Source organism: Lathamus discolor, chromosome 4, assembly GCF_037157495.1.
Source record: "Lathamus discolor isolate bLatDis1 chromosome 4, bLatDis1.hap1, whole genome shotgun sequence".
Classification (NCBI taxonomy): domain Eukaryota; kingdom Metazoa; phylum Chordata; class Aves; order Psittaciformes; family Psittacidae; genus Lathamus; species Lathamus discolor.
Window position 1 is genome coordinate 110,178,500 of NC_088887.1, and position 26,603 is coordinate 110,205,102.

Here is a 26,603-nt window from a genome sequence, read left to right on the forward strand (position 1 = left end):
AGAGTTCTACTGGGTTTTTTTTAAACTCATTGTGAGCATGGAAGTAAGTTTCTTCCCCTGGCAAGCATCAGTTTTGTCACTATACTTACATTTAATGAAGAGACTACGGAAAAAAAAAAATAAATCTCAGTAATGCAGAACTGCTTTGGTAATTCTGTCTTTGCTGAAAAGCTGTTGGAAGACCCCAGCTGCACACATGCATGAGTTATTAGAGCTGCTGAAGTGGTAGGTTTTTATGAGATGCTGTTAGTGTATGAATTAGGTATTCAACATTCAACCTTTTAACAGCATCATCCAGCACTTTAGGATTCTTCCTAAAATAAAAATACATTACTTGATTTACACACTTTGCATATTGTGTCTGTCAAAATTATTACTTCTGTGGTCCATATAACTTCCACTTTAACTCCAGGAAGAGGCACGAGAAAACTAAAAAGCACAGCTGCTACAGCAAAAACAAGTGCTGAATTTTACCCTGACTCAATGAAACAACAACTTAGTACTTAATGACAGACATATATATGATTCTGCTAAATACATGGAATGACCTACTGACTTTAGATTATGGAGAGGCTCATGTACTTCTTTTACAGACTACTAAAGCCTGGAGTTTAAAGCTGTATATTCACAGAAATAGCACAAACAGTTGAAGGACAAAAGAGTTATCAAAATGAAAGCAGTAAAAGCATGTTTAAATAGCATATTAATGCATGACTACTCACAACAAAAAGCTTCAGTCAAGGACAGAATTTAATAATTAATGATTTCACCCACCTCATTTGCATCATGTAAGTGCTTGAGATTACAAATAGCTATGCCCAAAGCTTCATCAATATCTTCCATAATTTTGCTGTCCTGGGGAAAGATTTGTCAATGAGTATGAAGTTGCCTGTACGACTAGAAGACATAGGCTAGAGATGGGCTAGACACACCTGCCATTTTGACAAAGAGGCATTTGATGTGGTTATTTATCTGTGTAAGGCTCTGAGCAGCTCTATACCTGCAAACAGGCCAAAATTACTGAGCTCACCTAAATTACACTGAACACATTTACACTGTAGTATTTCTGAAACATGGTTCTAAATTTTTGTTTGTTAAATACATGCGATTTATTTACACACCTGCATACACACAAAACCCCCCAAATAATACATGAAGGAAAAAAAAAAGATAGTACATGAAGGAAAGCAAAATAAAGCTACTAATAGAGAACAAAGAAAATATGCAAGATTCAAGAACGGGAAAACTGCAGCCTAGAAAAAAAAGAAAACATTTAGGAGTATCATTTGGGGAAAACCAACAAAAATCTGAACATAATAAACTCCCAGTGTTACGCTGATGTGAAAAAAGACAAAATATTTGCACATGAATTGGCACAAAAGCAAATGCACATACAGAAATGTCTTTATTTTGTCACTGGCACTACTAAAGCTAGTGTTAAAGACTGCTAGCTATTTTGCTAAAAGCGAAATGGTATCGTGAGCTGGGAATGCACCAAAGAGTCAGGGATGGTGCTGTGCAAGTCTGTCACTATCAGGCAACCATATCACCTTGCCAAAAGGCAAGGTAACTAAAATACAAACATCTCTAATTTGTAAAGGGCTCCTCACTAGTGTTAAAGAGAACAAAACGCACACTAGAGAAAAATCCAGGCTTAGAGTTTAAAAACCTGAAGCAGTTCTGCATCTGACCAGATACTGGTATAAGTGAAAGGATGTGCTGCCCACAGTTTGAGAGAGCCCTGTTGGTCACATACATCATTATGGAGTTTAATAAAGGTATCTTACCACTTTCATCATTAGAACAGCTTTCACATTAACGCATCTGCGTGTATCAGACCAATTATGTCTCCTTCCTAAGAGAGGAAGAAAACCCTCTTCCTACACTGATTTGGATGTTAACCATATTAGGAACCTTCCCTCTGACAACTATTCCCACTCTATTTTGAGCAGATGCAAGGAGACATAACAGGTAAAAACATCATAGAGTTACACTGCTCCCTCTCTGTGGTTCCCATTATGATCAATGATGCAGAAATAAAAATAATTCTAAAACCTGAAAGCATGGATATACTCAGTAATATAAGAAATGATACTGCCAAAGATCTAGTAATCACCAACCACTCCCCAAGGAGTCTGGGGAAAAAAAAATAACCACAACCAACTAACCAACCAACCAACCAACCAGTAGCAGCTAGACTAGGATCTCAATAAATGTGAATTTTCACATGAGTTCATTTTTAATAACTTCCCCCCCCCCCCAAAAAAAAAAAGTAAGCTACAATTCTTTCAAGGTAACTGTGCAGGACAATGTCCATAGAAGCAAACAAGAGTGGCATAGGACATACTCATTTCAGTTTGTTCTGTCATTTTATAATAACCACGACACTAGTTCATCTGGCCTAAAACTTGCATAAACCTCATTCAGAAAGAGCAAGTTAGAAACTTCAGGAGAATGTTTCAAGAGAGATCCATTTGTCCAACAACCCTGCTGCCCTGAATGACTTTAAGGATGTGTTGCATGAGCCCGGCAGCTACCTCAAATTTAAAAGAAATAAAAATTCCCTAAACCCAAATATTATGAAGCTTCTGTTATTTTTTAAGAAAACCTCAAAATACGTAGCTGCACAGTCAGCTGAATATACTAGCCCTTGTCAGCTATGACCTGGTTGGGTGTGACCTGCACTCACTTTGCCAAGTTATTTCATTCACACTATAGGTGCACATCAATTCTATGAGAAGATGAGAATGATAGCACATAACTATTAAGGATGCAGGCTTTTGTTTTTGAAAGTCCATTGTTAACTATGCATATACAAAAATAACAAGTGAATATAAGGAAATTTCGTATTAACACACCATGTCAGCTGATGGAGTTACATCTGGTTCATCCCTCAGCCCACCATTTGAAGAAACTGGGTATGTTGTGACCATACTGTGACTCAAGGGCCTGCAAAACAAAACTTCAAGGAAAAAATCTACGTATTTCAGCTAAAATATCAATCATCCCACATATGCTCTAGACACAATTTGAGTATTTCAAAATCTGTCATTAAATACATACACACATATGCCTATTCCTGAAACAGTAAAAATTCACACTGTGACATACTCTGAGATACCTCATTTTCAAGAGGTTTCCTTGCTACCAGCATCATCCTAAAATTTGTATTTAGGAACATTTTTCATTTTAACAATTTCAACAAGGCTGACCAAAACCTTAGCAGGTGGTCATCATTTTATCTTTAGTGAGAATAAAATGTGTGACTATTAACATTCCCTTATAGGCCCCCTATAAGGATGCTGGGGAGGGACTCTTTGTTAGGGACTGTAGTGACAGGGCAAGGGGTAATGGGTTCAAACTTAAACAGGGGAAGTTTAGATTGGATACAAGGAAAAAATTCTTTACCGTAAGGGTGGTGAGGCATTAGAATGGGTTGCCTCGGGAAGTTGTGAATGCTCCATCCCCGGCGGTAGTCAAGGCCAGGCTGGACAGAGCCTTGGGTGACATGGTTTAGTGTGAAGTGTCCCTACCCATTGCAGGGGGGTTGGAACTAGATTATCTTAAGGTCCTTTCCAACCTAACTATTCTATGATTCTATGGGCCCCCTTCGTATACTGCAGCTCCCATTTCATTCTGGACAAGGTTTGTGATGCACATTACATGCACCGATCCCAGAAGACAAATTTCCTCTATCTCCCTTACGTAACATATCGAAGAATTATCTGGGCCTATTCTCATTTGTGTCAACATAAATCACCACAGCTATGGCAGTGGAGAGAAAGACACCTGCTTTAAGACTTCAGGTTCACACAGGCTAGAGAAATAAGCAAGTGACTGTAGCTTAAGATTATGATAATACACCACAGAACATTGCTAGCATCTAATCTTTATAGCCGTGAACTGGTTATCTAAGCAGAAGGTGCAATGGAAGCAGCAAGGGGGGTGGAGGGAAGGAGGCGCTTCAATGATACCGTCCTTCCTGGGGCAACCTGGGATTTCAGTAGCTCTCCCTCTGAACTTTTATCAGGGAGTTACCACAGTGCTTAAAACTTACAGTTCCAAGCATTTTCAAGTCAAACCAATCTGCTTCTTCCTGCCTTTCAATGAAATGTTATTTGCACAAGTGTCAAGCAAGCTGTTCCCACAGTACTAGACATCCATACTGAGAAGACATTAAAGAAGTTTAAAGAATGTACTATTAAAAAGAAATCAGAGCAAGAAAACCAGCTGGGAATGCTTGCTTGGTAAAGTCTTCCCCCATTGTGGCATCTAAATACATAAATCCCATCTGAGTTAATAAAGGTTTACCTTGCTAGCCTTTGTGAGTTGCCACTGCACAGCCCAAGTTTAAAATCACTTTTGTTCTAAATTCGGAGGGAAAGAGTAAAGCAAGTTTAAATGCAGGGTTAAATCCAAGTCCAACAAGAAAAAAAAAATATTTCCATAAGCCTGTTTTCACCTCTCCCCCTCCCCCATTTCAGTGCAACTAAGCTTCAAAGTATGTACTATGGAACCGAGAGAGGTTTAAAAAACAGCTCCCATGCTGAAGCTCTGTAGACAACAGTGTATCTTTGTGGTAAACGAAAAGTGTTTCTAATAAAAGGAATGCTGATTTCTGGTTTGAAATATATTCATAAGTTACAAAATATCGTGCAAAATGAAGCTAGGTTTTCGGGGGGGGGGGGTGGTGGTGTTGTTTGTTAAAATCTTTTAAGTCCTTTTACTTGGGAGCTGACAGAGAAAGAGTATTTTGTTTTCTTTAACTTGCATATGCGCCAGTTACTTTCTTGTACATTTTGTGCAAACGAGGGTGGAATGGAGCTGACAACATGAGGCATTAATGAGGACTATAAAAATAAACCTTCCTAAAACCATGCCTCAGTCATCAGATGGGCTCTACATAGCTACACCGCGTAATGATTAGTGCTAGCAAAGACTTGCTGGGGAGCAGGTGGTTATGAAGTGCAGGCTCTTAACTCACATGGGACCTGATATTGCTTTAATCACTTTCAATGAAAACATAAAAGCTCCTGTAACATCACTATTTCAGACTACCACAGCGACTACCAAACAAAGCTTTAAATCGACTTACTTCTGCAGAAGAGAGACCAAAAAAAATGGTGTCTTCATCCCCCACATAATCATGCAAGGCTGTAAAAACAAGCATAGGAAACACCTGACTATCAATGTTGTTAAATGCAAGGCATCTTAACCAATAAGACAAACAGAAATGACAGAGTAGTCTTCTAGACAGTATCCATCAAGTTAACAGGAATTTGTACATCAACTTTTATAATGACAGAATTTTCAAGCTAGAAATAATTCCAGATAAACAGATCTGGAAGTTATTTCAGAATTACAAAAAAACCCACCAAACAACCCCAACTTACTTGCATTTAATATTAATATTATCTGCATGATTAGGTATACATTCAGGACATGATAAATGCATGAAAGGGAAGGCAAAAAGGCAAAAGAAAACATACATTCAAAATCTGTACATATAGTAGAGGAAAAAAGTGTTTTCTAAAGCATCCCTAAGTTTTATGTACTGACTGGGATTTTGCAACTCTTGGAAAAAAAGCTACTCAAGCAGAAAATCCCAGAAAAATGAGGCTTCTTTTTATATCAAACTTTTCACTAGCTCTGTTAATAACAGCAAAAGAAAAAGTGCTAAGTACTGGAAATGTAGTAAATGAACAATACACTAATGAAGCCTGGCATCTCATCTATAAACAGACCATATAAAATATAAATTAATAGTTAACACTGCACACCACAAAGTTGTTGGAAATAAGATGCAAAAACTTTACCTTTCACACTCATAGCTTTTGACATATGACAGAAAGCCCTGTTCTTCCAGCTTGGTTCTATTAAATCCTCTTCTAGTACCTTAAGATGTGGCCTTCAGAAATGGAAGTAAAGGTTTAGGATCATTAGGGATATCAACCAAACATAAATTCTGACTCCCAACTCTCTTAGAACTACATCTGCCTACATTTTACCAAGTGACTTTATGAAGAGGGTGCAGTTAATTAAATGCATATAAAAAAAGTGTTACCCTCTTAACTAGGAAAGTGGTTTACTCCTATGATGCCAAATTCATCATCCATCAAGGTGGTACTAGAGCTTTTAGACATGCCCCATTTAAGGTAACTAGAACTAGCATTAATAAACTTAAATACTTTTAATAACATTCATTCTACAGTTAACTAAAAGTATATTGAATAAATCAACAGTGATTTACTTATACACATAGAATCATAGAATAGACAGGGTTGGAAAGGACCTCAAGATCATCTAGTTCCAAGCCCCCTGCCATGGGCAGGGACATCTCACAATAAACCAGCCCACCCAAGGCTTCACCCAATCTGGCCTTGAACACTGCCAGGGATGGAGCACTCACAACCTCCCTGGGCAACCCATTCCAGTGCCTCACCACCCTAACACGGAAGAATTTCCTCCTTATATCCAATCTAAACTTCCCCTGTTCAAGTTTTAACCCGTTACCCCTTGTCCTGTCACTACAGTCCTGATGAAGAGTCCCTCCCCAGCATCCCTATAGGCCCCCTTCAGGTACTGGAAGGCTGCTATCAGGTCTCCATGCAGCCTTCTCTTCTCCAGGCTGAACAGCCCCAACTTCCTCAGCCTGTCTTCATACAGGAGGTGCTCCAGTCCCCTGATCATCCTCATGGCCCTCCTCTGGACTTGTTCCAACAGTTCCGTGTCCTTTTTATGTTGAGGACACCAGAACTGCACACAATACTCCAGGTGAGGTCTCACGAGAGCAGAGTAGAGGGGCAGGATCACCTCCTTCGATAACTCTCACATCTTTGCTGCTGCATGGGTCTCCATTCCCTACCTCAACTGAGATTGCAGACCAAAGGTCCTCCCTAGCACACTGTCCCTCAAACATCAGTGTGCTGCCCTCAGGCCTACATCTAGCGAAGCCAGTTTTATCCATTTTCCCCTGCAAATCTAGTTTAAAGCTTTTTTTTTAAAGAGCCCTGCCAACGCTACAGTGGTAGCCTAATAACTCAGTATCTGAAAAATGCATTTAAAATGGCTTTTCTCTGAACCCGCTTCTCTCTGAGCCTGCTTCAAGTGCTAGAACTTTCTACAAATTACATTTTACACCCACACATGGCACAAAAAAATGGACTCAGCTGCAACACTGCAGAATACAAACATTATTTTCTACATTTCTTCAATAGTATTTCCTGATAATTATACTGCCAAAATTTCAAATATTAAAGCCACTACAGTAATCCCATCTTCACATACCTTACAGCTTCCATTTTTCTTCTAGGAAGTTCTTCATTACCATCAGCCATCAAGAATTCTTTCCTTCTACTCAGGATGGTATCTGGCTTTAAAAAAGTGACAGATTTTCTAAGACATACACATTTCAACACCTGAACCAACACTACAGTTTACACTCAAATGAGAAACATAAAATAAATAAAACACATAAAAGTGTTTTTTTCATGAAAATCCAATGCAATGCAACAAAACATTGGCCTGTTCTGCAGTATCTAGCTGATTCACTTCACCACTCTACCCCTAAACCTTACCACTGCCAGACACAGGAGGAAACAACACTACTGGTCCCCAGGCCTCCCTCCTGATCATATCTCAGCATGATGACTTCTTTATTTCTGCAGTACCTCAGTACAACAAGCTCGCACCCCGTTTGTGCTCTACCATGTACTCTGGCCCCCTCCTTTCCTAGCAACCTGCTCTACGGTGAGGTTTTCCTTTAATTACTGGCGGAAGGAGCGCTTTTTCCTCCCAGCCAGTGCAACACTGCCGAGATAGGTGCCACAAAGCGGCCGCTGCGCGGGCCGGACCAGCGCCATACCGGGAGCAGCGCGGACGGGACGCACGGCCCAGCTGACGGAACACCGCACACCCCCACAGACAGCACTGCCTACAAGCCCTCAGGGCGCCAAAATATCCACCCCACCCACCAATCAGCGACCGCCTCGCCCGGCCTGCTTCCCATCGCAGCCAATCACAGCGAGGAGGGAGAGAGAAAGAGAGGGTGGTGGGCGCCGTGGCGCGGTGTGTGAGTCCATTTTGGCGTTTTGGCGGGCGGTGGGGAGCTGCCCTCTTTGGAGGTGGGCGGCTTCCTGGACTGGAAGCAGTTAAGTCCATGCTCTGGGGTTACTTCTAGTCTATGTGCACTCTATGAGTGCGTACTTTTAGAACAAGAGATGTTTTTGCAGTGTTGTACCGCTTTTGCTGCCGTAAATGTAGCACGATGTTTCCCAGATTTGCTTAAATCTCCTCTAGTAAAATACAGTTATGTCTTGAAATTAAACGTACACTGGCTTTCCCCTGCAACTTCTAGGCACTTGACAAATCATGCACTAGGCAACTTTCCAAGAGGCAGTTTTGCTAACAAAACCTAGGTGCTACATATTTTTGCACTGTTCACCCAGTAAAACTAGGTTCCATCCTTCATATTTCATTTTACATATACTAAGTGTGTTTGAGGTTGGGGTTTTGACTTGGGTAACAAGGCAAAGATTGAAAGGTCACACAAACTACTCCAGTTTTTCTTAATGATGTCAGGGGTGTGAACAAGGGAAGCAGTAACTGTTGAGAAAAGTGCCAAAGGAGGATACTACAGTCCTGTCTGCTAAAAGGGCAGAAGAAGGATTTCAGGAGTAATGGGGAGAAAAGTGTGAAAGAAAGGAACAGTAGAACTCAAAAATTAGCTGATCCTGTGGAGCTAGGTCACTCACTTTTTGGTAGAACACCCAAATCAGGCAAGCTTGCATTGGTTTTCTTTAGCTATGCTTGAATGAGCATGATTTGTTTGTGAAGGGCAGAACTTCCCAGAACATATCCTCAAATATCCTTGTAAATACTTTCCTTCAGAAGCCCTCACTATTAACCAGGACCTGATAAGACTGTACTTTGTATAAAATCCTTGCGGAGATGAGTTGTCAAGTTCTACAGCTGTGGTTTGGACCCAGTCTGGTTCTCTTTGGCATGGTTTGCCTACAGAAAGTTTGCAGGAAACATACAGTATAACTTCCTGTTACCAGTAGCGTGTTTTTCAGAAATAAACTACAAATAAGTCCTACAAAATACTATCAAAAGAGAGGGCTGAGACCTGAAATTCTTATTTCTCCTTGACATGAAAACTTACGCTCAAGTTAGATATTGGGTCTATGGCATGTGATTATATTATGGCCCCATCTTTAGCTAGCCCATGCTTCATAGGCAAAAAGTAGCCATCTGTCTCTCTGTCCTGTAAGAGCGAAACCCTCTTCAGTTCTGTAAATAGCAGTTGTCTTTTCTCTCAGATTCTTCAATTTTTTGCAATGAAGTTAAAATCTCAGTTTTCTCAACTTGTATTTAGCTTTTAAAATTGCTTGCTCTATTTCGAAGGTAAGGAAAGGCTTGTATACCTAGAATTCTGTCTTCTGTTTTGTGTGTGTCATGGTTTAAGCCCAGTTGTAAATCAGAACCACACAGTCTCTGTCTCACTCCCCCCTTCTTCCTCCCCCACCCCGGGGGATGGGGAGGAGAATCGAAAGAATGTAACTCCCACAGGTTGAGATAAGAACAGCCCAGTAACTAAGGTATAACACAAACCACTGCTGCTACCACCAATAATAATAATGATAAGGGAAATAACAAGGGAAGAGAATACAACCGCTCACCACCTGCCGACCGATACCCAGCTTGACCATGGCAGTGATCTAGCCCTCCTGGGTAACCGCCCCCAGTTTTACATCCTGGGCATGACGTGCTGTGGTATGGAATACCTCTTCGGCTAGTTTGGGTCAGGTGTCCTGTCTCTGCTTCCTCCTGGCTTCCCCTCCTCCCTGGCAGAGCATGAGGCTCAGAAGGTCCTTGGTCAGAGTAAACGTTACTGAGCAGCAACTGAAAACATCGGCGTTATCAGTGCTGTTCCCAGGCTGAAAGTCAACAACACAGCACTGCACCAGCTACTAAGAAGGAGAAAAATGACTGCTACTGCTGAACCCAGGACACTGTGTTAATTCCCACTTAAAAATTAACTCATGAATATTACTTAGGAGCATAATGGATAACAGCTGAGGGGTCACATGTGGAGTGGGTGATGGCAGACTTTTTGTGGATGTAGCAGAGAAAGGGAAATTATAGGAATGACTGCCTTTGTTGGAAGTCTGAATGCAATTTTAAACCAGCAGTGTACAGGATTCTTTAAAAGGTAGCCTATTAGCTCTTTGATGAGAAGCCTGATTAGGCCTGATTAGCTTTTTTTTGTTTGTTTTAAGACAGCTTATCCTTGCTTATATTTCAACTTCAGTTTCATTTAATAAGTGAACAATTTGCACGTGTTATATGTTTCTGCTTCTGAATTTGTAAAAAATTGATAAAAATAATAGCTGCACTTTCTGTTTTCTATGCCTTTAGAAAGAATTATAAAGGAGAAACATACATAGTTAATGCAACATATCCTGTAATTTGTTTATAGCTCTGTCAGCTTATACATGAAACAATAAACCTATACTGCATCCCTTCATTTTTTGCGCTCATACCACTCCAAAAACCTGACGATAAAACTGGCAACTTGGTTTATTACTTCTGAAAAGATAACAGGAATTTTCGAGAGAAGAAACATTTTCTGTCTGTACCTTTAGCCATCCAGAGGGCATTACTGTACTATTTAAAATGCAGGCGATGTGAAAGTCAGTGTTTCTAGTGCGGGTAGCCACAAGATGGCAGCGTGGGTTAACCCTGGGTGCGCTCACTCGTCGTCTTCTCCTTACGCAGGCGGGATCTCAGCAGCGCACTAGTTTTGTCTGTGGTGGAAAGTCGCTGTATTAGAAAGATGATACTGAACAGGCGGTTTTCTTTGGTGTGAACAGTGTAGTTGGATTTAAAAATCGTAATCGTATGCAGCTTGAAAACATATATATTGTTTTGGTCATCTTTCCGGAAAGTTGTTACTTCTTCAAATGCATCCTTCTTTCACATCACCTGTATCTTACCCTTTCTTAGCACGAATTTCTGCTTTCAAAATGTAATGACTAAATGCACTAAAAATGGCCAGTATTTGTTTGTTTGTTTGTCTGCTTGTTTTCATTTAGGTGCTAGATTCTGCAAATGTGTACGTTGGTTATTTGGTATGTAATTGCTATTGTTTTTTTTCTCTATTATGGCTATGTGATTACATGGTAAGTAGAAAAATAGATGTGAGGAGCTGCACGTGTGTTTGGAGGCACACTGCTGCAGACAGAACAAAATGCAATTATTCAGAAAAGTTTGTAGATGGAGGATATGCGGGTGTATTGGATGTAAGAGTCAATGAATGAAACGCTAATTAGATAGCATTACAAATGGAATTATCTGGTTTTTAAAGTTTACATGTTAGAAAAGTCATTTCAGAATGTGGTGGTGATCTGAGACATTGATACCTGAGGGAAATGTTGTACTTCATCGCAATTCCTCACCCACAGATTTAGGTTCATAATATTTAGAATAATCTTTCTGAGGTATTCCAGTTTTAGATTACTTAGACTATGAAAGGGATTCAGTTTTTCAAGATTGTCAGGTTTTTTATTAGCCAGGATGTACATGTTAGAGATTGGGTAACATGTTACTTACCCAGTGTACATAATTTGTGCGTTATCACTACAGTTGCTATTTTCTTCAGTGAAGTTTATCATTAGGAGTAGTTAATGTTTACAATTGTAGTATCTGGCAACAGCCATTCAAGTAAAAGTTACTGTTTACTCATCTTCAGTTAACACCTTGCTTTTATCACTGTGCCTAAAATCATAGAATCATAGGATAGTTAGGATTGGAAAGGACCTTAAAATCGAGTTCCAACCCCCCTGCCATGGGCAGGGACACCTCACACTAAACCATCCCACACAAGGCTCTGTACAACCTGGCCTTGAACACCAACAGGGATGAAGCATTCACAACTTCCCTGGGCAACCCATTCCAGTGCCTCACCACCCTCACAGGAAAGAATTTCCTCCTTATATCCAATTTAAACTTCCCCTGTTCAAGTTTTAACCCATTACCCCTTGTCCTATCACTGCAGTCCCTAATAAATAGTCCCTCCCCAGCATCCTTATAGGCCCCCTTCACATACTGGAAGGCTGCTATGAGGTCTCCACGCAGCCTTCTCTTCTCCAGGCTGAACAGCCCCAGCTTCCTCAGCCTGTCTTCATACGGGAGGTGCTCCAGTCCCCTGATCATCCTCGTGGCCCTCCTCTGGACTTGTTCCAGCAGTTTCATGTCCTTTTTATATTGAGGACTCCAGAACTGCACACAATACTCCAGGTGAGGTTTCACAAGAGCAGAGTAGAGGGGCAGGATCACCTCCTTCGACCTGCTGGTCACGCTCCTTTTGATGCAGCCCAGGATACGGTTGGCTTTCTGGGCTGCGAGTACACACTGCTGGCTCATGTTCATTTTCTCATTGACCAACACCCCCAAGTCCTTCCCCGCATGGCGACTCTGAATCTCTTCTCTGCCCAGCCTGTGGCTGTGCCTGGGATTGCTCCGACCCAGGTGTAGGACCTTGCACTTGTCATGGTTGAACTTCATAATGTTGGCATCAGCCCACTTTACAAGCGTGTCAAGGTCCCTCTGGATGTCATCCCTTCCCTCCAGCGTATCAACTGAACCACACAGCTCTGCATCATTGGCAAACTTGCTGAGGGCTCACTCAATCCCACTGTCCATGTCACCAACAAAGATGTTGAACAAGACTGGTCCCAACACCGATCCCTGAGGGACACCACTTGTTACCGGTCTCCAGCTGGACATTGAGCCATTGACCACAACTGTTTGTGTGCGGCCATCCAGCCAGTTCTTTATTCACTGAGTGGTCCACCTATCAAATTGATGTCTCGCCAATTTAGAGACAAGGATGCCATGAGGGACAGTGTTGAACACTTTGTACAAGTCCATGTAGATGATGTCAACTGCTCTACCCCTGTACATAGTTCCCTAGCCCCATCATAGAAGGCCACCAAATTGGTCAGGCAGGATTTCCCCTTAGTGAAGCCATGCTGGCTGTCACCAAGCACCTTGTTGTTTTTCATGTGCCTTAGCATGCCTTCCAGGAGAATGTGCTCCAAGATCTTGCCAGGCACAGAGGTGAGACTGACTGGTCTGTAATTCCCCGGGTCTTCCATTTTCCCCTTCTTGAAAATGGGGGTTATATTTCCCTTTTTCCAGTCATCGGTAACTTCACCTGACTGCCATGATTTTTCAAGTATGATGGCCAGTGGCTTAGCAACTTCATTTGCCAGCTCCCTCAGGACCCATGCGTGGATTTCATCAGGTCCCATGGACTTGTGTACGTTCAGGTTCTTAAGATGGTCTCGAACCAGATCCTTTCCTACAGTGGGCCCAAGGTCTTCATTCTCACAGTCCCTGCGTCTGCCTTCCAAGACTTGGGTGATGTGGTCAGAGCATTTGCCAGTGAAGACCGAGGCAAAATAACTTTTATGACCAGGTAAAATTGATCTAAAGCTGTGCTGTTGCTGAAAAGGGAGGTTGTGTATTTTTCTCGTTCCAGATGTGTGTTCGCCCTTCTTTTATGTTACCACTACTGTTTCTTGAGCCATATGGTGAGCTGGTTCTATAGATTGCTGTTGCCTAACCAGTTGGTTCCCTTATTCATACAGAGAGCCTTGGATCCTTGCATTTAATAACGCAGTCAGTGTTTTTTCTTACATGAACATGGCCTCATAGTAGTGGTTATTGGGCCTTTAATTCAATAACTATTATTGTTATCATTTTCTATGAATGAAATTCATTGCAAACTAGGCCAGATACTTTTTTCTCATCCACGCTTTTGGCTAGCACCAATAAACTATCTGTAAATGTAATGGTGGACAGTTTGGTTGTAGGTACTTCTGTGGCATCAGTGCTGAACTCGCACTACTTTCTTTTCTGTACAGATTTTTTTCTTTCTGAAGCACAGTGTAAGAAATGTTCTGAGTCTGTCTTAAGGTATATTAATGTAAAAATATGACTGAAAATTCAGAGATATAAAAGCTTTTAAGATGTGATTTTTGTGAGACATCTTTAATGCTTGGATCAAGCTTTCATCCTTTAAAATTCCTCTTAAAAGATGTTTACTGTGAGCATGGCACAGTACTTTTTAAGTTCCATCTTTTTTTACCGTGTATGGAAACAGCAGCCAGAGGTTGGATTATGAATTAGCTTTGCCTGTTGTGCTCAGCTGATGAATTTGGGTGCCTGACAGAGGTAAGGCTGTTGCAGTTTCATCTTCCCAGGTCCAGCCAGTAGCAAGGCTAAGCATGTTTTCCCAATTTTAATTTATAATTGAAAAGACTACACTGCACCTTGACCACATAGTATAAATAGGGATATATGGAAATAAAGACTTGTTCACCAAGCAGATCTTCAGACTTCAGTTTTCAACCATTGACTCTCAATGTCTGTAGCAAGGCCCTAATGCATAAATAATTACTAAAGAGAGAGACTGCAGTATCCTGCAGGGTCTGGCCTTGCGTTGGCCCTGCGTTGGCCCTGCGTTGGCCTTGAAGTAGGTCTGGGGGAACCTTCAAATATATAACTGTGTATGGAGATGTAAAGATACTAGAATCTTTCTGAAATGCATGTTGCAAATCAGCTACTGTTAGGCTCACTGAAGATGAAAATCTGTCTCTAGGCAAATGAAGCTTTCTCTTTCTGTTCTTAAAATCTTTAAGAAACTTGGCTTCACAGCAAAAAAATCCATCTGAAATATTTCGTGAAATGTTCTCTCTAGTCCAAAATTTTGGAGCATAAATTATTGTTTAGTTAGTACAACAGAGGGAAAAAAAGGCTAGTTTTTTAGGGTCTAAACATATAGCTGAGAGGAGCATGCTGGCGAGTGGGCTTTTTATTTGGTTTTATCTTGTCATATAATGTAAGTTTAAGCTCATCCTTTTTATTGGTTAGGCGATTTTAAACCACAGCTTCAAAAATACTAGCAGTACATGGAGCCTTCAGGAGATTTTATTGGAGCCTAAGGAATAGCAATATTTGATTAACACGTGAACCCAACACTGACAACTGCTAAGCAGTGATTTCTGAAAGAAATATTTCAGCTGCATACATACGTGGTTGGGTAGTCCAGAATTCCTACAGCCTCTCCACAAAAAAACCAGAATGGCTCTCTGTGCCACTGCCTTCAGAAACCAAATGAGATTATAGCCTGTGGAATGTAACATTGCAGAAGATAGGATAATGCAGTGTGCTGCAAAAGCTGCATGTAGTTTTGACTGAAATATTTCTGCTTATGCATAGAAAGGACAACTCCAGCTATGTTTTATGAAGCTTTTTTCAAGAGAGTAAAGATGTGGTAACCTGGGCAACCAGACTCCCTTCTAAACTTTACAGTGCACACTGAGGCTTGCAGTTGTCTTCTTTTCGTGTATTGCTGTCTGAACTAACTGAAATCCAAGGTATTGATGGTTATGACCTGGGATATTGAAACTAATGACAGTTTAGTGTCATAATCCTTCACTAACTCTTTGTATGACCTTGAGCTTGTTAGTAGGTAATCAGTTCGCCTTGTCTGTTTTGGTTGGTCTGTGACGTTTTGTCCAAAACTGTAGAAAAAGGAGTTTGAGAGCTATTATACCCATGAGAAATATCACATACCATTGGTTCTGAATTCTGTTGCTTTACCGATTAAAGTGATGGTTAAAAAGAACAGGATTACCACTCCATGGCACACCTGTTCCAATTCCTGGCATTGTATTTACTATAGAGGTAATTCTGCCTATTTTAGGAAATATACGTATTTTCCTAGAAGGCACTCTATGTCTTAAAAGTTTTTTTTTGTTATTCATGCGTAAAGAAAAGGGAATGGAATCAATGACAAATGGAGAATCTGAATTTAAAGAGACTGCAAAACCAGTGGGGCACATTCTCAGGACTGAGAGTATTTTAATTTGAAATCTTTCACACTCCACACAAGGTTTAGTACTAAAAATTCATGAAACACTGTATTTGTGTTCCCAGAGAAAGCTATGGTTGAATGCCTCTTGTACCTACTGTTCCCAGTACTGATCTTTGTATTGTTCATTTTTCTGGGTGCACATCTGCTATTTGAGAAAGTGTAAAGTGTTGTTTCTGTGTATGCAGCATATGGAAATTAATATACCCAGAGCTTTTGTTGAACCCAAAAAAGATCTGTAGTTTGAGTTTTGCTTCCTTTCCAAATACAAGAAAATATAATGGGCAGAAAGTCTTTTTGTTTACCTTGGCTGCTATAGCTGGCTGCTTCATCTTTCATGCACTTACCCATCTTTCTGACTTTTTCCTGGAATAATAATTGAAATATGTGGTTAATAACTTCTGTTGGTGAAAAAGCTATTTTAAGTACATTCATATAATGCTGAGCATAAAACTGAAATTGATAATAGCATATAAGGAAAATTTACTCAAGATCAGTTACAGGACTATACACTCTTATTCTCTGCATTTGAAGGCAGAGATAAAAGCACTGTGAATAATTAGAAATATGCAGAGATTTCCAGAGGAAAAGGCTTACATGGACTAATACTCTTCGCATGTTGCTGAAGAACAGAGTAGAGATAAAGTTTTCTGTAAGAATGTGGACAGACTAAATTGCTTGTAAGTAATATAAGAACCAGAAGGCACCTAATGAAATTATAAAATGACAGACTTAAATAGAGTAAGAAGTACTTTTGAAAACAATCCATAATTTAACAATAAAAATTGCTTCCTACAGGAATACAAAATATGTAATTTGTAATGTAAAACTGTAAAATATGATCAGTCTGTTTTATGGTCCATAAATTAGACCAGAAGAACTGCTAAAAAGGGTGATGCACACATGGTCTGTTGCAGCTCTGTTAGTCTCCCAGTGCTCACAGCAAGGGAGTCTACTAAGGGAAGTACCATTCCATACTGACCTATTTTTATGTTTGCTCAAACCATCCACTTATGGCCACAGTAAGAGGTAAGGCCACTTTTCTCAGATCGTCTCTGGGTGTGGACCAGTGTCGTGGTTTAAACCCAACCACAAAAGCTCGTTCTCTCACTCCTCCTCTTCTTGCCCTCCCTCTGCTCCTGGAGGGACGGAGAGGAGAATCTGAAAGAATGCAACTCCCACGCTTTGAGATAAGAACAGTTTAGTAACTAAGGTATAACACAAATCACTACTGCTACCACCAGTAATAATAATGGTAAAGGAAATAGCAAGAGGAAAGAATACAACACCTCACCACCAGCCGACCAATAACTCGCCCCACTCCCCCCATCGGAGCACCGACCGATGCCTCGTCCAATCCTGCAGTCCCTGCCCTTCCGGCTAACTCTCCGTTACATCCTGGGCATGACATGCTGTGGTATGGAATACCTCTTTGGTCAGTTTGGGTCAGGTGTCCTGTCTCTGCTTCCTCCCGGCTTCCCCTCCTCCCTGGCAGAGCATGAGGCTCAGAAAGTCCTTGGCCAGACCAAACATTTGAGCAGCAACTAAAAACATCGGCATTATCAGCACTGTTCCTGGGCCAAAAAATCAAAACACAGCACTGCACTAGCTACTAAGAAGGAGAAAAATGACTGCTACGGCTGAACCCAGGACAACCAGTATACTTCTGCTTTTATTTCCATGCTAATAGATTCTGACCCCAAGAATCTGATAAAGATCTAATACAAAACTAATATTGTAGAGTAATACTGTGATATAGTTCCTCTGTGATATAGTTCTGTTCCTGTGCCTGGTAAAATCTTGGAGCACATTCTCCTGGATGGCATGCAAAGGCACATGAAAAACAACAAGGTGCTTGGTGACAGCCAGCATGGCTTCACTAAGGGGAAAATCTGCCTGACCAATTTGGTGGCCTTCTATGATGCGGCTAGAGAATTGATGGATAAGGGTAAAGCAGTTGATGTCATCTACCTGGACTTGTGCAAAGCATTTGACACTGTCCCACACAACATCCTTGTCTCTAAATTGGAGAGATATCAATTTGATGGATGGACCACTTGGTGGATAAAGAACTGGCTGGATGGCCATACACAGAGTTGTGGTCAGTGGCTCGATGTCCGGCTGGAGACCAGTAACGAGTGGTGTCCCTCAGGGATCAGTGTTGGGACCGGTCTTGTTTAACATCTTTGTCGCTGACATGGACAGTGGGATTGAGTGCACCCTCAGCAAGTTTGCCGATGACACCAAGCTGTGTGGTTCGGTTGATACGCTGGAGGGAAGGGATGCCATCCAGAGGGACCTCGACACGCCTGTGAGGTGGGCTGATGCCAACCTTATGAAGTTCAACCATGACAAGTGCAAGGTCCTACACCTGGGTTGGAGCAATCCCAGGCACAGCTACAGACTGGGCAGAGAAGAGATTCAGAGCGGCCCTGCAGAGAAGGACTTGGGGGTGCTGGTCGATGAGAAAATGAACATGAGCCGGCTTCAGTGTGCGCTCGCAGCCCAGAAAGCCAACCGTATCCTGGGCTGCATCAAAAGGAGCGTGACCAGCAGGTCGAAGGAGGTGATCCTGCCCCTCTACTCTGCTCTTGTGAGACCTCACCTGGAGTATTGTGTGCAGTTCTGGTGTCCTCTGCATAAAAAGGACACGGAACTGTTGGAACAAGTCCAGAGGAGGGCCACGAGGATGATCGGGGGACTGGAGCACCTCCCGTATGAAGACAGGCTGAGAAAGTTGGGGCTGTTCAGCCTGGAGAAGAGAAGGCTGCGTGGAGACCTCATAGCAGCCTTCCAGTATCTGAAGGGAGGCTATAGGGATGCTGGGCAGGGACTATTTATCAGGGACTGTAGTGATAGGACAAGGGGTAATGGGTTAAAACTTGAACAGGGGAAGTTTAGATTGGAGTTAAGGAGGAAATTCTTTACTCTAAGGTTGGTGAGGCACTGGAATGTGTTGCCCAGGAAAGTTGTGAATGCTCCATCCCTGGCAGTGTTTAAGACCAGGTTGGACGAAGCCTTGGGTCACATGGTTTAGTGTGAGATGTCCCTGCCTATGGCAGGGGGGTTGGAACTAGATGATTTTGAGGTCTTTTCCAACCCTAACTATTCTATCATTCGATGATTCTATGAAAAGGTCCAAAGTAAATAACAAAGAACTGCAGAAGGGATTTCAGATGGTGAGGAATCTGCTCTGAGTTTCTCCAAGTAACACCTATTACTTCATGTTTTAATTACCTGTAAGAGAGAGAGAAGTAAGATTGGTCAAGATCTGTGTTTTTTAAAAAATAAAACTGTCAAAAGGAAAATGAGTATAACAGGTCTGTTTTCCACTGACCAGGTTGGATGAATCCTTGTGTGGGATGGTTTAGTGTGAGGTGTCCCTGTCCATGGCAGGGGGGTTGGAACTAGATGATCTTGAGGTCCTTTCCAACCCTAACTATTCCATGATTCTATGAGTATGCGTACAATAAAAATTTTACATGCATATGCTTATTTCAGGTGTATCATTTGTTTAATATACGGTTTAAATCCATTTATGATACGAGTGACAAAGTATTTACACATCCTCTATTTGATAGCTTCACCAAAATATGTTTTGAGTTTTAGTGTGTTCCTGGCTGGGTAAACATCCCAGTCAACGTTTTGTCTTATACATTACATTTAACAAAGATGGCACTGTTTGAGTTGGGAATAGGAAAAACTTTCTTTCACTTGAAGATACATTCCTTCCAATAAAGGCTGACAGCTTGCTGATGGAATGCAATGTGCAATCATGAAGAGCAGTTAAAGCACGGGCTTGCATTTCCTATGATCGGCATTTTGGCACCTTATTTAATTCAATCAAGAGCTCATTTGTGAATATTTAACAATGTGTCTCAAGTTCTTAGCATTTCAGAGAATATGTAATGAAAATTGATGACATATATTAATCAAGGGACAATATAACTCAATTTTCCAGTGTGTGTTTGTCTGCAGGGAAGGAAAGGCTTTGCTGGATTTTCTCTCCATGTTGCTTTCCGTATTTCTTCTGTAACACTTGTCAGGCTGAAATAATGTGTGGAAGCTCTTCCTTTTAAATCACATATATTCCAGGAATCACTGGAGTTTTAAATGGAAAATGTGAAACCTGTTCTTTTGAACTGAGCAATATAGACAGCCAGACTGGAGCAGTAGAGCAGTGGCTGGAACAAGGAGGAAAACAAATCCACATTTTTCAAGCAGACTTCACAATTAGAATATTGGAAAATACTAAGGTAGAATCAAAAATGCTAGAAATTTCTCAGAGTATATTTCCATGTCTTTACAAAGTGGAGTTCAGTCACATTCCAGGCAAAGTCGATCAGTGCATCCCTGGCGAGTTTGTTTTCAGTCTTTCCAAGCAGGTCATAAGTCCAAGAGTCCTGGTCACATGTTTAGAAACCCAAATCAACTTGGAGTTGCTAATGAGTCCAGGAAAGAGCCTAAAAATGAGTTTGAAAGTGTATGGGAGGTTTTTGGTTGGTTGGTGGTGGTTTTGTTTATTTTTCCCAAGTGCTTTTAGTGCTTTCAAAATCATCCATCTCTGATGGGATTCTGTATAGAGATTGCAGTTGAGGAATGTCATTAAATGATACAGGTTGGTTCAGCAGCTTCTGGATGTGGACTTGGAAGTAGATTATTTGAGAGTGTAGAAGAGCTATGATTGTTTGTGAAAGTGTAGGTGGAAATGAAGGACTTAAGGTGAGAAAGCTTGATGAAAGTATTCATCCCTGCACAAAATAAACTGCTGAGATTTTTACCTCAGTCTTTGCAAGGTTTTATTTACCATGGTTTTTGTTTTCTGCTGATGTAGAAGTAGAAGCTCTCCTTAGGACTGGTAAGAGCCCTTAAGTTCTAGTAATTCTTGAGGCTAACAAGAGTATTGTGTTTTCCAGCTTTCCTCTGGTATTAAAAAGGTCAGCTTCAAAAGGAGTACCAAGCTTATACAGAATACTGTTAAGCTCTGTTGCGCTATGTTATAACAGTTACCTCAGTGAGGGTGGGTAGAAATGAAGATGGCACAACAGCTTTATGGCTTCACTGTATTCTTCCTTCAAGATTCTCAAAGACATCACAGGAAAAGCTTTTAAAACATGTCATGCCTGACTAACATATTCTTCTCCCTTCTGTTACCCAGCTGACACCCTCCAAAGAAAACCAGGGCCAGAGGAATTCTGAACAGAAATGACTGTGCAGAATAATATTTTACAGATGGGACTGGTTCCCTGCACACACTCCCTGAGTGCCGTTTCAGTCCTTGTTTAGCCCTACTTGTGAATAACCTGACTTGCCTAACCATTACTTGTGAATAAGCTGACAAGTATCACATGGGACACAGAGAAATGGAGAATACTAGGTCTCACCAATTTGTGATAAAGAGCTATGGTTGTGTCTGCAACCATAATAGGCATTTGCTATGTCACCTCAAGGGTTAGTTTATAAGCTAGATCATTCCTAGTGATTTATAAGCTAGATCATCTAGTGCATTCCTAGATCATTGCAACCTGGACATGATTCATCTAACCACCCTCTTGTAATTAGTGAAGAGGAACAGGCACTTTTAGAATACCAGTCTTTACATTCTCAAGGAGATGTTTAAAGCAAACCAAATGAATCACACTTAAAATTGCTTATTTTTCTCTACTGAACATAAAGGGACCTTGGACTAGCTGAGCTCAGGACACTTACATTACCACCTTTCACTGAGATTAATGCCACCCAAATGATTCTGCTATCTAATAAGGTGTATGGAAGGGTTTTCTCTTCAACCTATGGAAGTGCTCTTGCATTCTGTACATGCACATTAGCCATTTACTGGATTTGGGATTTCTTAATGCTTTTAAGGATGACTGAGAGAAGACCAAAATGCAGTTGATTCCTACAAGACTTACAAACTCCGAAGAAGGGTGCAGAAGTTCCAAGTGTGCCTGACATCTCAGTCCCTAGGGAAAAAAGGAAAGGTTTCACCTGAAGTAATGTACTTTTATCCACTCTGATGGCAAGCTTCTGAATTGTTGTTCTGGTATGAGAATTTACTAACTTTTTTTTTTTTTTTTTTTTTGAAAGAGTCACATAATATCTTAGGTAAAAAAAATAAGAAAATAGGATGATGATGCTATTACTGGTTCTCCATCCAGTTTAAAAACTGGGGCCTACATTGTGAATTTATTTGCAAATTGCCATAAATTTAATTGATATAACTGCAGTTCTATAGGTATTCAATTAATAACCTTACCTGAAATAAGCCTTTTGCCAGGTCTTGAAAGATGGTACAGATTAGTTCTGTCAGCTTGGCATTTACTTATTCTTTTTTTTTCCTCTGTTTTATTGTAATTTCTGTTTGTAATTATACCTGTAATTCATTGATAAAGGTTTATAACAAACAAGTAAAAAGCCATTGACAAGAAAAACTTGTTTGTGTTTTTCTAATAAGATATAGCATTTGCTTTCTGATGATTCAAGTGGCAGGTTATGTAAACATTTCTATTTCTGATCCTTCTTAGGCTTTTGTCTCCTGCCTGTGAAGTGTTTGTGGGGGAAAACATGATCATCAAGTCGGCAATCTGCCTAGGATTTCAGAATGGCATAAAAATAAATAATTACACACGATGAAAACATTTAGGATATTACATTGCGATCATTTCATATCACTGGCAGATGCATTTCAGGAAGGAAAACAACATTACATAAAGTCTAGTGGTTCAGTAAACAAGGGGATTTAAAGACTGATGGATATTGCTGTCTGTTCTCTCACTAGGAAAAAGTATCAACTGTAATGCTTTAAAATTAGGTTTTCCCTTTTTTATTTTTTATTTTCTTCACAACAGAGAAATCTGCAGGTGGCTGATAATGAATAGTACGACTTTGGCAGTCTGTAATAGCTCTTACTGGAAAGAGTAAACTAGAGGGAATGGAGGACCTAATTTCACAGGACTTCCCTCCAAAAGCACCTGAATTTGTGAGCATCTCAACCTTGGTCACCTACCTAATCATTAGGAGGAATAGAACTACTCAGTTCCAGCCTGAACAGTATAGTGGCTTTGTAATACTCATAATTCCCTTCAGAATTCAAATGTAGCCAGTATTCCCCTTTATTTCTTTCATCCTTGCTCTGAATAGAATGCTAATACTCATCTGAGCTTTTGCTCAGAAGGAAAGTTTGAGTTATGAGCTGCATCAAAGGAGGAAGTGAAAATGATAACTAAAAGACAAGGTGACCTAATTTAATGTAATTAATCTACCGTGTTAAAAATAGCTTAGACATATCTGGTTTTCAGAAGTGCTACAACTTCCAGAAGGCTGGTAGAAGACAGCAACATTCGTACTTTCATAAAACAATTTCTGTGCCCATATGCATTTGGGAACAGAAGCTTTTGACAGCTCCTATGGAGCTTTATATGTATCTATACTTTTAAATATTTATCCTGCTCTCTGGTCTCATAAACTGGATCCCCTTAATAAAAAAAGCAACTTGAAAACCTTTTTAAAAAAAAGTCAAGATACGTTGTACATCCTTGATTCTTGTCAGCTATTGTGCTTGAAGCCCTTGAAGTAAGAAGTGCCACTTCCATGCATTTTCTTTTAGTATGAACCCACTTTTGTATCAAAGGAGCCCATTTGGCTTCTCCCATTTGGGAAGCTGTGTGATCCCTGCATAATAGTGAGTGATACAGGGTTTGTGATTCACATCGCTCTTAGCCTGAATTAGTGGGAATTTGTGTCAGAGAAAGTAGAACGATTGAACACATTCTGTCTTTGAAGAAACAGAGGAACTGCCTCATCAGTAAGAAGTCATGCAAAAAGTAGGTTATGTGTAATGAGAAGTCGTTTGCACTAATTTGTGACAAACACGTGAGGACATACAGGTTTTATTTACAGGGGTCCCTCTTGCAGGCTTTATCTTCAACAGTAACACAAAAGATAATAGGTGTTATATACACTATATTCATGCAAGGTAATACAGTTAAATTCCTTTCAAAGAAAGCCAGGAGCCTTTGGGATTGGTTGCTTAATGATGCTCTAGGTTTATGAAAAAGACAAATGCTTTACTGTGCACAAGTAGCACATCCTGTCCTGTCTTTGCCATATCTTCTCTGTGAATTCTAACCTATCAGTTCTCTGAACGGCAGCCTTTTTCAGATGTTGTTGGAAGGCAAGGCTGTGTCCCAAGACCGTTAGTGGCACTTTCTTCCATCAGACGTTGCTTTGTGAATGTCCTCTACTAAAATGTAAACTGGGTCTGTGTGTGTTCTATGAAAGGATTTTGGAATTATGTAGTCACAAAGTAAATGGGAGTCCATAACGGTATGTTACTGTAAACAAGGCAAGTGTCATCTGAAAGATACTTGTGTACATTTTCTGTTTGGCAGGCCTCGCTGTTCTATCTATGTCAGTTTCGAGGAAGCACATCAAGAAAAAGGTGGACTGGCTGGATTGAGCCCCAGGAGCAGCAGCCAGACTTGTCAGAACAGAGGAAAGCACAGCCAGTGAAAACAAAATTAAGGGAATGTGAATAACAGTAGGTTGCCTTGGAATATATAAAAGGTATTAGGCCCTCCACGTTCACTGGAGAAGGCACAGAAGTTCCTTCTGGGAGCTTTAGCTCAACAAAGGAAGCAAAGACTGATTAGGTTAAATATTACAGAAAAGCACTCAAATGTTAAGAAGAGATGAACATTTAGTGAGATAACAAAACATCTCTCAGGAACAATATTTTACCCTGGCTTAGAGTAAGGTGTTGGGCCATGACCTTACACTGCTCCTTCTCTACCTATTGCCTGTGATTTTATGGTAACTACCTACAATATTGACCTTGAAAAAGTACTGTTTTTCCCTGGCATAGAGTTAAATTTCTTCACAGTATCTAGTAAGGGGCTGTGTTTTGAATTTGTCCTGAAAACAGTGTTGGTAACACAGGGATCTTTTAGTTACTGCTGAGCAGTGCTTACACAGAGTCAAGGCCTATTCTTCTCCTCACCCCACTCCACCAGCAGTGGGCTGGAGGAGTGCCTCCTTGACGTTGAGAGGGGACAGAGCTGGGACAGCTGATCCCAACTGTCCCAAGGAATGTTCCATGCCATGTAGTGTCATGCTCAGCAATAAAACTAGGGGGGAGGCTGGCAAGACAGTAGCTTTACAGGATCAGACCAAAGATTGCACTAAGCCACTAAATCAGCATGACGAAACATCTGTCTGGAGTTCCTGTATGCTGGTTCATCCTGCATGGGGACCAAACAGGAGGAGTTACAGGTCTATATGTAGCTGCAGGGTTACAGTCTCACTGTGATCACAGCAACATGGAAGGATTGCTGCAGTGAATTGGAAACACAGGCTGAGGAGACAAGAAGAGTGAGACATACTGGAACAAGTCCACAAAAGGCCATAGAGATGATTAAGGGCTTGAAGTATGTTCCATATGAGGAGAGGCTTATGGAGCTGGGACTGTGTATCCTGGAGAGGACTCAGCAGTCCTTATCAGTTTTTATAGATACCTGATGGGAGGGAGCAAAGAAGACGAAGCCAAAGGCTTCTCAGGGGTACCCAGTGACAGGACAAGAGGCAATCTGCGCAAATGGAAAAACAGTGAGTTCTGTCTGAAAATAAGAAAAAGTTTTCTGTAAAGGTGGTCAAACATTGGAAAAGTTTGCCCAGAGAGGCTGTAGAGTCCTCCTTGAAGATATTAAAAAACTAGCTGTGAACATCTTGTTCTAAGTGACCCTACTTTGAGTAGGGGTGTTGGAGCAGATGATCTTTAGAGGTCTCTTCCAACCTTAGTGAATCTGGGATTCTATCAGGTAGTGAGGAATAGTCGATGCATACAAAAACAGTAGAGCTACAGACTGCTCCTTCTCCTAGTTTGTCCTTCTAGCTTTTGGAGTCAATAGGTTAAATATTGATCGTGTTCAATAGGCATTGATAGATCTTCTCCTCATAAATCTGTTTAATTATTTTAAAGCTATTTATGCATATAATTTCTCTGCTGTGTTGTGATAATGAATGTCACAGTTTGATTAGGCATAATGTAGTTCATGTGGCCTGAACTATAAAATCAGGCCAGTGAATTTCCTAGAGCACAAAGCTCTTAGACATGGACATTGTTAGGGAGGTTGCATGGGGATTGGAGGGAGAACATGACTTTCTGTGGGAATTGAACACTTAGGTCCTCATGATTTATTTAGTGCTTCTTGTTCACAAAATCAGTAAGAAATCACTAGGAAATCTTGTCCTCTCTAGGCTGTGGTGTATAGACTCCCGCTCTGGTGAAATCTGAAATCCTTTATTTCGCATCTTGCATCCCTTTTATAGTCTACTAAGTGCTAAGCAGTAACTTTCCACTCTTTTACTCCCTTACCATCCCGATTTAGCAAAACTACGAAGGGTTAAAAATATTCACACTGTTTGGTCTGTCTTTGAGATGCACATCCTGCTTTATGTTGCAAACGGCCTGCTTTGTTTTGCAAACCAATCTTTACCCTTCATTATTCTCTTTACAGTTCCCAAGGCTTAGGCCCGAGCAGGGCATTAACACCTGGTGTTTTCTTCCCTGTTCCCAAGGCTTGAGCCCCTCCAGGGCAACAGCTCCTGGGATTTTCTCCACTGTTCCCAAGGCTTAAGCTGGATCAGGGCGATAACGCCTGGA

The 26,603-nt window shown here is 40.9% G+C and overlaps 1 protein-coding gene across 5 annotated transcripts in view; it reads right to left on the bottom strand.

The window, feature by feature from the left end:
• The window catches only part of RNF17 (ring finger protein 17), a 48,154-nt gene extending 40,217 nt beyond the window's left edge, over window positions 1-7,937 (bottom strand). For 3 of the 5 annotated variants that reach the window (XM_065678618.1, XM_065678615.1, XM_065678619.1), the window contains exons 1-7: window positions 7,865-7,916; window positions 7,288-7,373; window positions 5,817-5,908; window positions 5,096-5,154; window positions 4,312-4,367; window positions 2,859-2,949; window positions 775-855 (exon numbers count right to left, since the gene is read on the bottom strand). In XM_065678618.1, coding sequence (XP_065534690.1) covers window positions 775-855; window positions 2,859-2,949; window positions 4,312-4,367; window positions 5,096-5,154; window positions 5,817-5,908; window positions 7,288-7,337 — 429 coding nt within the window. In that variant the 5' untranslated portion in view covers window positions 7,338-7,373; window positions 7,865-7,916. The other 2 variants (XM_065678616.1, XM_065678617.1) reach the window with 2 other exon arrangements.
• Window positions 7,938-26,603: the final 18,666 nt, after the last annotated feature.